This window comes from Lontra canadensis, unplaced genomic scaffold, assembly GCF_010015895.1.
Source record: "Lontra canadensis isolate GAN:19392208 unplaced genomic scaffold, GSC_riverotter_1.0 scaffold154, whole genome shotgun sequence".
Lineage (NCBI taxonomy): Eukaryota > Metazoa > Chordata > Mammalia > Carnivora > Mustelidae > Lontra > Lontra canadensis.
Window position 1 is genome coordinate 429,580 of NW_022631148.1, and position 10,894 is coordinate 440,473.

A 10,894-nucleotide genomic window follows, 5' to 3' on the forward strand; every position below is an offset into this window, starting at 1 on the left:
CAACCAAATACGGACCATTGTGTCATGTGGGCACAGAGTTGAGTCAGGAAATAGTTGTGACCCTGAACCTGCTGCTATGATTTCAGGTCCGACCTCCAGTTCTAAGCATTAACTATCTAATTGGTAAGACTTAAAGATAGAACAGCAAGACCCAAAATAATCTTTTTTTGTTTTTTTTTTAAAGATTTTATTTATTTATTTGAGAGAGACAGTGAGAGAGAGCATGAGGGAGGAGAAGGTCAGAGAGAGAAGCAGACTCCCCGTGGAGCTGGGAACCCGATGCAGGACTCGATCCCGGGACTCCAGGATCATGACCCAAGCCGAAGGCAGTCGTCCAACCAACTGAGCCACCCAGGCGTCCCTTTAAGAGTTGTTTTATTTTTTTAAGATTTTTGTTTTAATAGCTTTTTTATTTTTTATTTTTTTAAGATTTTTATTTATTTGGCAGACAGAGATCACAAGCAGGCAGAGAGGCAGGCAGAGAGACAGGGGGAAGCAGGCTCCCTGCTGAGCAGAGAGCCCAATGCGGGGCTCGATCCCAGGACCCTGAGATCATGACCTGAGCCAAAGGCAGAGGCTTAACCCACTGAGCCACCCAGGCGCCCCGAAATCTAAGAGTTTTTTAAAGTGCCTCGGCTTTTACTACATCATGTTCTCCTTCACCATGTGGGGCTATAAAACACACACACACTCTCATGCATGTGCACAGGCAAGCGTGCATGCATACACACACATACACACACACACAGTGCCTACACCTGTACTCACCAATTCATCCTGCCTCAGATGGTGTAGTCAGGTGTGCAGCTGGGTACCTGAGCATTTTTTTTAAGATTTTATTTTTTTAAGAGAGCATGAGCAGGGGGAGGGGCAGAGGTCCCCCCCACTTGGCACAGAGCCCAAGGTGGGGCTCAATCCTAGGACCCTGAGATCTTGGCCTGAGCCAAAGTCAGATGCTTAACCAACTGAGCCACCCAGGCACCCTGGACCCAAGCATTATAAAGTTCCAGTCAGCAAATGTCTGTTGTTTGAACGTGTCCTTACAGATTCTGGGTCCCCAGGAAAACGTCTCCAGTCTAGCATTGTACCCTTGGGTCTTCATCCTCAGCACGCCTTGCACCTGCTCTCATGCCTGACCTGGCCCTCGCTGCTGGAGGCCATTCTCTAACACCCTTCCGCCTCTTTTGACTAAGAACACACTAATGCTTGGTTTTCCCTGTTGCCACCAGCTTGCCTCAGCTTTGTTTTCCACCTGCTCACCGTGTCACCTAGCATGCAGTGGAGCCCCCTGGGATAAACATGCCTCCTTCAGACGCTTCCAAGTTGTCCTTCTAGGGAGGCAGCCATGTTGCTCTCTCCCTGCCACACCCCCGACTTCCCGAGTGCAGTTCGGCCCCTGTGGCTGTCTCCCCTTCCAGAGTTGTTTTCACTTCTTTCTCAAGTCCCGTTTCTGTTTTCTTCTCTTGTTTCTCCTGTCTCTGTGTGTATCTGTGCACAGTGTGTGTTTACTGTCACAAAGGCACATTTTCAGACCCCTACTCCTGTGGTGATGGACACTCTGAGGGTCCCCATGGCAGGACTGGCCTTTTCCCATCAAGTGAGTCCATACTGGGGAGAAGGGGCTATACTCAGGTGGCATCTTTTTATTTAAAAAGTATGCATAAAGTACAGGGGATAGCTATTTAAATGTCCCCAAGTGTTCTGGGGGTTATTTGAGGTTTGGTAATTGATTTTTAACAGGCTGCAGCTATAGCACAGCTGCCCAAAATAGGATGTTTCATTTGCCCCTCCTCCTACCATTGATGTAAAAAATACATGGAGTTATTTATATCTTATTTCCAAATAAACAATCCAAGAGTGGTATTCTTTCTTTTTCAATATAAATAGGAACCCTCCCATACCCAGGGGTGATGGAGGGTGTGATTAGGGAAGAGGCCTTCTGTTTCAAAGGGACCTCAAGGACAAAGGAGAAAATAGAATGACCTGGGAGAAACCAATGACTTCGGCTGCAAGTTCTGCCCAGGCCTGTGCGTCACCAGTCCTTTGGGCTGGAAATCTCAACAGTTAGCTGAGCCCCTGGGGAAAGGGGGAGCAGGGAACTCATTTGAGGCCTTTAGAAGGCTGCAGAGCTGGGAATGTCAGTCCCATTGCAAACGAGTCTCTGCTTTCTTAGCCTTAGCATAATGGCCTGGTCTGTCTTTAACCCTTACGTCTGGACCCCCCACCCCAACTGTGAGGGTGTGGGCTGGGATCCGTTCCTTACCTCTCCACAATCTTGATCATTAGTCATACTCTAGGATTGCCTATTTTTTCCTCCTCCTTTCTTCTGCCCGTCTTTGTTTTTCTCTCGCTTAGCTCTCAAGCTCTCGCCTTTCCTATCAGCCTGCTGCCCTGGGCGTTGGATCAGCTGACCTGGCTTACCCAGTAGCATTTGCTGCTGGCTTAAATGCCACACACCCTCATCAGGTATCTTTAAAGATGGGGAGGACCCTGGGGGTTCCTGTGCTGCCTCCCCTGCCATGTGGCAGGAGAGGGGCCTCATCCGGCCCAGTGTGATGCTAAGTAACTTCAGAGGGCCCAGGTGACTCCAGAAGGAAGAGCCTCATATAGTTCAGAAAGGAAGGAAGAGCTTCCAAGGGTTTTCTCCCTCTTTCCTTTCCCTTTGTAGTTCTTAGCACGCGTGTCATGTCTCCTATTAGCTGAGTCCCAGAGAAGACATAGATCCAAGGTTTCCCACCCATTTGGTGGCAGCACTGGCGGTAGAAAAGCACAGAGGCAGCTACCATCACGCTAGGCCAAGTTTCCCGTCCTGTCTGACACTGCCGTTACTCACGATACTCTTCCATTTCCCCCAAAGCTCATGGTTCCTGGGAAGGAAGGTGGGGTGCCCCTTGCTCCTAACCAGCCTGCCCACGGTGCCCAGGCTGACCAGGAGAGACTGGCGACCTACACCCTGTCTGACGGGGCCCACTGTGCTGCCACACCTTCCGGCAGGTGAGTTCGCAGTGGCCAGGGGCCCATCCTCCCTGACATGTGTGCCTATCTGGTGTCAGTAAAGAGTCGCTCTCAGCATTGCCTCAGGCTTGGCACTTTGGCCCCAAATGTGGAATTCTTAAAGTTCTTGATAAGAATCTTACATTGCAGCTGGTATGTCAGGAAGCTGCCCCAAGCTTGCTAGTAACAGCCAACAGCCAGGGCCTGCTTCTTATCAGGGTCATCCAGTGAAGGGGATGTGCGTGCATGTGTGCATGCGTGTGTATGTTTCTCTCCTCTTACCCCCAGATGTATTCCCTTGGAGTCAGTCCTCAGTGTTTCCTGAGGACCAAAGCAGGGGGTCTGCCTTAACCCTCAAGTTTGGGGCCACAGTGGATCTGTGGTAGTAGTTAGGATTGTTGGGTTTTTTTTTTTCCCTCTGCTGTATTAGTACCTCTTGGAGTACCTTAGTTGTTTAGAAACAACTGTTTTTCTTCATTAAAAAAATTTTTTTAGATCTTTGTCTTTTCTGATTACAGAAGTGATACATTCTATAAATTTCATATTATGATGACATTGATGAGGTAGAACAGGAAAGTTCTCAGAATCCTGCCCTGCACAAATCACCACTGTTACCGCCTCTTCAAAACTAAGAGGCTCTCAGAGGGTTAAGTGATTTGCCAGAGAGCACTTAGCTCCCAAAATGACCTGGCGCAGGCTGAGCTCCTCTTTCCCTCTCGCTTGGAGTTCTACCGTGGGAAGATGAGGCTGTCCTGACCTGCTCTGCCCTCCTTTGACCGCAAGGCCCCAGAGATAATGACGTTGAATTGCCCCACCGCATCCTAAATGGACTTTTGGATAATAGAAATTTTTTTTTTTTTTTCATTCCCACAGTGGAGCAGTGGGGGGAAAATTATTTGGGAACATCTTTCTGTGCTATCCACCAGGAAAAATAATTACTTTCATTCCTGGCTTCCCAAATGTCCATCCTTTTAAAGCCTTCCCCGTGTCACATAATCAAAGGAAGAGCCCGTTAGTCATTTGACACTCCAGTTTTCTGAGCCTTGATTCCTGGAACATGTCTGGGAGTAGCTAGAGATAGAGGACACTGTCTCTTCTCTTTGGGGTAAGGGGTTCTTAAGTGCAGGTCATCAGAACTCAGGCCTTTCCTCAGTACTGGTCCTTCCTGCCAGCTAGTGTCCTGAATCCACCTAGCCGGCTCAGTCCTCCTCCCTACCTTAAGCCCCTGCTTTTGGCCAGAGGACCTTTCCTAACCCCTGCTGCTGCTAGGGCTGTGACTACTGGCCTGGTGGCCCATGGAGGGGACACCCTCATTCCCTATCATCCACAAGTCCACATTGGTCTGGAGAGCTGGAAGGGGAGGGAGTGGGGCAGCCAAATGAAGCGTGTCATTGAAAGAGACCTTGCTGAACAGAGGGTTGATTGGGGACGAGGAGAGGAAACGTGGTATGCGGCGCAGAGGACCTCAGCCCGGGTGATGTGTCATGGGCGGAGAAAGCTCTGGTTATCTAATGAGCCAAATTTGGGACTCTCAACTTAGAATAACGACACTGCCCCTTGTGAGGTAAGGCTTAAATTAACACAGTACCATATAAACACCGTAAATGATTCCTTCTTATGGTAATTTTAGATAACAAAACAAGAAGGCCAAGAAAAGCTTAAAGCTTGTGTCTGCCTGTGTCATAGATTACTATTAACGTCACAGTTGTTGACGGGCGCTGCTTGCCTGTGTGTCTGACTGCGGTATGCTGGTGACTGATGCTTACCGGTGGTATTTCAGATTAAATTTAACGTATGCTTCACACAGTTGCGGCGCCGAGTCTCATTCACGTGTGCCTCATTTTTAGTTGTTCTGGAGGTTGGGTTCTCTGCCCCCAACTCAGAAGGGAGAGAGACAGTGGCAGCAGCCAGGCCCTGTAGTGCCATTTCCCACATGGGTCAAGAGGTCGGGGGGCGGCGCTCATGTCCTGGACCGCAGCCCCACCGATGCTGGGTTTGTGGGCAAGCGCACGGGCTCTGTTGCGGTTTGAGGAGGAGTACCAACACTGTGTTTCTTCTGCAGCGAGGATACTGAAACGGTATCAAACGGCAGTGAGGGCCGGGCATCCCCCCACGATGTGTTGGAGACCATCTTTGTCCGCAAAGTGGGGGCTTTTGTCAACAAGCCCATCAACCAGGTGATTTTTCTGATGCTGCTACCTGTGAGAATGTCTGAGCCTTTAGAGTGAGGCCTTAGGGGCAGGGCTCTTCACCTACGGTCTGTGGGACCCCTAAAATCATATGCAAAAGTGTGTGTGTGTGTGTGTGTGTGTGTGTGTGTGTGTGAATTTTTTGGGAAGAGGCTTAGTAGCCCGTGACAGCCCTCCAGAAGTTCACAGCTCTTGTTCTGAGATCGAGCAAACCTCTCACAGGAGAGGGACGCTAGGCCCCATTTGGCACACTCAGCCTGCACTCAGGTGTCAGGGCCTCAGCCTTACTCGGAATAAGTTCCTCCTCAGCTCTACCAGCGCAGAAGAGTTGTTACCCAGTCACTGCGGGTCAGGCCTCCAGAGCTGATTCCCGGGGTCCTGGGGAGCCCTACCCCTGTGGATGTTGTGGCTGTGTGATGGGAGCGGGGAGATTCCGGGTTCTCCAGCAGGATGCGAACCTGAGGACGGTGTGGTCAGCCTGGGTGTGCGAACCTGCTGGACTGACAGGCTGCTGGCTGCCTCTGAGGAAGGGAAGGTGGGGCAGGGACGGCCTCTGAAATTTCCATGTCTCTTAGGTGACCCTGACCAGTTTGGACATCCCCTTTGCCATGTTTGCTCCCAAGAATTTGGAGCTGGAGGGCGCTGATCCCATGGTGAGTCCCCCTTTGACTAAAGTTAACAGACGGTGCTGTGCATGTCACCTTCCCGGGCAAGTCACTGTTCCTCCGCAGGCTTGCAGCCGCGCTCCTGGGCTTGCAGATTTCCAGCCAGCGTTGGGTCCCTTACAGGTCCTTTGATCATTAACACCCGCTTGCACCAGGCCTGGAACCCGCCCCTACCTCCGCCTTGTTCTCAAACAGGTGAATCCTCCAGACTCCCCAGAGACCGAATCTCCTCTCCAGGGCAGCTTGCACTCAGATGGCTCCAGCGGGGGCAGCAGCGGCAATACCCATGACGACTTCGTCATGATCGACTTCGTAAGTTCCTGTCCCCTTCTTGGACCTTTGCTGCGATAGGGGAAGTAAACCTAGAAGCATCCAGTGACTTGAACAGGACTTCCTTTACAGGGATCAGACGGGCTGGTCTGGACAGAGGGGACGGGATGGGTGGGCATCTGGCTGTGTGGTAGAACCTGTCCCCACACCCTGCTTGGGGACACATTTGGAGGCCCATGAACAAGAAGGCATTTTGTGACAAGTCTTCGGTTGAAATTCAACTCTAAATGATTTGCCAGTGGTAGCCATGCAGGCCCTATTCCTGCCTGAATGGTTGGCCCTTTGTTAAGGAAAGGAGTTTGAGGGAGGGGAACATAAACCTTACCAGGGGAGAAGAGTGTTAGCACCAGGGCTAGAGTTCAGCTGCCCAGAGGAGAAAGGTACAGAGAATCCTCTCCTTGAGATGAACCCGGAGGAACCCTTTCTCTCATAATTACTGGAAGTAAAGAGGGCGGTTCATAGCTTCTTTCCCCTGATTTTCCTCTCCCACCTAAGGCAAGCTAACCTGAGTATGTCTTGTTTTTGAAGAAACCGGCTTTTTCTAAAGATGACATTCTTCCGATGGACCTGGGGACATTCTATCGTGAATTTCAGAATCCTCCCCAGCTGAGCAGCCTCTCCATAGATATCGGGGCACAGTCCATGGCTGAGGACTTGGTATGGAAACCCCTTCCCCCGTCAGACCTCATCCTGCGACCTCCTATCCTCTTTTAATGGTCATTCCTGCTCCAAAGGCCTAGAAATTTCTTCTTGTTCCTCCCTCCCACTCCCGTACCCCCCATCTCCTCTGTAGCAGGAAAGAGACACTTAGATCCTTATCTTCTGTTGCTCCCCCTTGAGGTTGCACCGTGTCTGGCGGTCACTGTCTTCACGTTGCTTCCACACTCGCCTTCCATCCCTGCTGTTCGGTGTCTTGGGTCTTCTGCTCGCTGCTGCTGTGAAGCTGAGCTGCTCCAGTAGCTCCAGCATTTAGCTGTTCAGCTGTCGGGCAGACGCCAGCGGTACAGGGCAGAAGTGTGAGGTCCCGAGTATTGGCATTCCTGCCCTTTCCTCGGAGAGCTCATTCCTGATTCGGCCAGCACTTCTCGAGTTTAGCCAGATGTCCTGCTATTGACTGTGATCTCCGCATCTCTGCTTAGTGCACTTCCTGTGTCCAAAGGACCCAGGAGCAGGCCACACGGCTGTAAACTCCGGGTGCTCTGTGCCTCCACCCAGCCTGTCTCTGGGATGTCCCCGCAGCCTCTGAGTCTTGTTGTAAGAAAATTCAAAGATGGACCAGACATGGCGGTTGAGTGGTGCAGGTGAAGAGTTTATTCTCGTGAGAGTACATTCAAGACGAGAGTGGGCGAGCTCGGGAGAGCTGTGCACCCCAGGGTTTGGGTCTCTATCTTTTATTGACAGTTGTTAACTGGGGTGGGGGGGTAATTTATTATTTGGAAGGTGGATTTCTTTGGGAGTAGGTTTTCACACCTTTTCTCCCTCACTCGGTCAGGGTCTCAGGCCTTCTTTGACTTTGGCCTCTCTGGTTTGATCTGGCTTCTTGCGCTTTGTTTTTGGAGTATGGCCAGCGGGGACAGGCCTCCAACTTTCCCCATAGCTGTCCCTCACTCCCCCTTTGCTGGCCTCCAGGCATCCTGTTAAAACCTAACTAGCTGCTTCCTCTAACACCCCAGGATGTCAGGGCCCCTCTACCTGAGGTGGGACTGTCCCCTTCTCTTCAACATTAGAGGAATGGCTTTGTAGGAGTAGGAATCTTGAGATAATCGGCCCCTGATTTGCTCGAAACAGAAAAACATGCTCAGTAATAACAATACTAAAACAATATCCTTATTATTAACATCTATTGAAACTTTCTACGTGCCAAGCATTTTTCTAAGTGCTTTGCATGAATCTTCAACAATCCTGAGGTCGGTAGCTTTTCTTCCTATCCCAGTGTACAGATGAGAAAACTGACACTGGAAACAGATAACTTGCCCCTGGTCACACTGAGCTGGCAGCACACAGCTTTGATCCCAGAGAGTCTGGCTTCTGATTTTAGGCTTTTAGCCCCTGGCTCCCTGGCTTCTCACTGGAAACATGCTTGCAAGAACCCGGATGGCGACTCTGCTGCCAGGAGTGGCCGGTCGCTGCCGCCTCCTGCAGCTGCCCTGCTGCTCCCAGCCTGTCCGGGCCGCCAGCCGGTTCTGGGGCGGGACAGGCCACGTCTCCCCAGCACCTGGCGCCCAGGGAATCTCTGCAGGTGCCTGAATAGGGTCACATTTTCATAGTTGATTCTGGAGGGCAGTTAAACTTAACTCCTGAGGTTCTGTTTTCTACTCTTGTTTATTGTTTTCTCTCAATCGTCTAACGCACCCTTTCTCAGCGGGTGTAAAGATGCCAGTTCCTAGGCCTCCCCACAGACCTGCTGAGTCAGACTCTCTTGGGAGCATGGTTGGGATGGCCTTGTTCCTGTGGCCCCAAGGGATTCTGCTGCCCAGCACAGGTCATGAAGAACTCCTGTTAGCTTTTCTTATTCTGTAGCGTGCTAAGCCTACTGTTCCATTCCAGTGTCCGTCTCATCTGTGCCAGGGGTAACTTCTCTGCGTCATCCTGTCGTTGGCAAGCTCCTTCTCTAGCTCGTTAAGTGTGTGGCCCACTTGGATTCCCTGGACCATTCTGCCGATCCCCCGGGTCCCACAAGCCCACTGTGCAGTGCCTGCCTCCCTGCCCCGTGCTGCTGCGCTGAGCTCTGTGCTCTGCTCCCTTCTCCAGCCAGGGCAGGGGCCTGCACGAGCTGCCTCTTCAGGACCCTGCTTGAATAAGCAACTCTTCTCCCCCCTCCCGGTGCAGGACTCCCTACCAGAAAAGCTGGCTGTGCACGAGAAGAATGTTCGAGAATTTGATGCCTTTGTAGAAACCCTGCAGTAAAAGTTGGTGACCTTGGGTACCAGCAGCATCCCCTTTCTGTGGTCCCAGGAGACAGAGCCTCCCACTCATCAGCTGCTCCCATCCCTCAACTTGCTCCGGGCGGAGGAGAGGCTGGTTTCCCCCATGGGGACCCGCAAGTCCCTGTTCTCACACCTCCTGGAGACTCCATGGCAGCAGTCAAGCCTGGGGATAGCATCTGAGAGGACTCACACCCTGGCCTTGGAGATTGGAACACCCTGTATAACCAAAGGGCTCTTGGCAGGGCCTTCTGCTTCCACCGCCCATCGCGGCTGCTTCACAATGGCTGTCATCCCGCTCCTCCTGCCGGCCCCCTGCCCTGGGTCCACTCTGCAGCTGGCCCCTTGCTGGCCTGCCGTTACCATCAAGCTCTTGACATTCCGGCTGGTGGCCCTGAGCCTGGAGTGGAGAAGGAAAAGGAAGGAAACAGTGTTGGGAAGAAGAAGGAAGGGCTCCTTCAGGCTCTTTTATGGTCCCCTTTGGTTTGATGTCTTCTTCCTCTCACCTTCCCTCTCTCTGCCCCATTCCTGTACTTTTGGCAATATGACAGGCACCCTGCCCAAGCTGGCGGGAACTCCAGACTCAGCCATTCTCACTCTTGAGGGTTGTGCCAGCCCCTCTCCCCGCAGAGGGTCTGAGCAGCCCTGGTGGCTGTCTGCTCAGACCCTCAGCGGCATGAAAGCATAATCCTAGGTCTCCAGGAGTCTCTCATTGGGAGTCACAACGAAGGTTCCTTATCTCTCCTTCCTCCCCCTGTTGCTGCTCCTTGGTTATTAACATGGTAAATATTTATTACTTTCAGAGAAATCCGATATTTTATAGAGAAAATATGTTTGAGGTTAGATGTTTTCACTTGGGGAAAGGGGAGGGCCTCTTCCTGGAGTAGGGCCTCCTCGCCTGGAGGTTCCTCGGATTCTGGGTTGCTGCTTTGAGCATCTTCCTTCCCATATACCTAAGGTGAGAGCCAAGAATCGGGCTGGCTGAGGGCAACAGAACCTCCCAGAATCGCTGCACTTGAACTGACGATAGGCTTTACCTTAGACTCCTGCATATTCCTGGTGAGAGTGTGAATCCGTCCCAGCTTCTGCAGAGTAACTGACGCCATTCTGGCAGTCCAGGAAGTCTTGGGTGCTGAGTGTGTACAACCCTCTAGAGTTGTACAGTGACATCGAGTGCATCATATGGGCCCCACCGTGGCCCTGGGGAAGGCCAGAGGGGCCCCTCCTGGGGAGACTTGCTCCTGTTTCTCAGGGTTAGGTTATGGGCCTTCTCTTTCCACCTGGGCCTGGCCACCACCTTTGTCTAACCCTCAGCACCCTGCCCTGAGGTTTACTGGATGGATGGGTTCCTTGTTGAGAAACCAAAGCTAGGTGTATGATTGACTTAACCATTTAGATATTGTTACGTGAGTCAGTCAAGCGCCTAGCCTCACCTACCTGCCATCGGGCCCTCCCCCAGCCTCCCTGGTCGTCGTGGCCGGCAGCGGGAGGCGGGAGGCGGGGGGCGGGGGGGGGGGGACAAGGCCCGCCCCATTCCTCCTGGCCCATCTGGGCTATTCCTTGGCGGCAGCTGTTCTGAAGTGGAGCAGGTGGTCCTCAATTTCTTGTTAGTAAATGCATGTGACATTGTTCCCACCTACAAGGCTGAACCCTGAGGGCTGGAGTGGGCTGGAGGCTGTCTCAGGTGGGCTGAGCCCTGCCCCTGTTGCATGCATCCTGCTGCCGCAAAATGTCCCCAGCAGTGGTGTCCAGCGGGTCCTCCTACCCGGGCCAGAGCGTACCCATGGCCTGC

General features: G+C 52.2%; 1 protein-coding gene across 7 annotated transcripts in view; it reads left to right on the top strand.

Moving 5' to 3' along the window:
• The window catches only part of ATG13 (autophagy related 13), a 53,854-nt gene extending 43,277 nt beyond the window's left edge, over positions 1–10,577 (top strand). For 3 of the 7 annotated variants that reach the window (XM_032844668.1, XM_032844669.1, XM_032844670.1), the window contains 8 exons: positions 1,499–1,597; positions 2,356–2,466; positions 2,858–2,994; positions 5,057–5,171; positions 5,759–5,836; positions 6,044–6,160; positions 6,707–6,835; positions 9,008–10,576. In XM_032844668.1, coding sequence (XP_032700559.1) covers positions 1,499–1,597; positions 2,356–2,466; positions 2,858–2,994; positions 5,057–5,171; positions 5,759–5,836; positions 6,044–6,160; positions 6,707–6,835; positions 9,008–9,085 — 864 coding nt within the window. In that variant the 3' untranslated portion in view covers positions 9,086–10,576. Of the gene's footprint in view, positions 1–1,498; positions 1,598–2,355; positions 2,467–2,857; positions 2,995–5,056; positions 5,172–5,758; positions 5,837–6,043; positions 6,161–6,706; positions 6,836–9,007 lie in introns of all 7 variants that reach the window. The other 4 variants (XM_032844673.1, XM_032844672.1, XM_032844675.1 and 1 more) reach the window with 4 other exon arrangements.
• Positions 10,578–10,894: the final 317 nt, after the last annotated feature.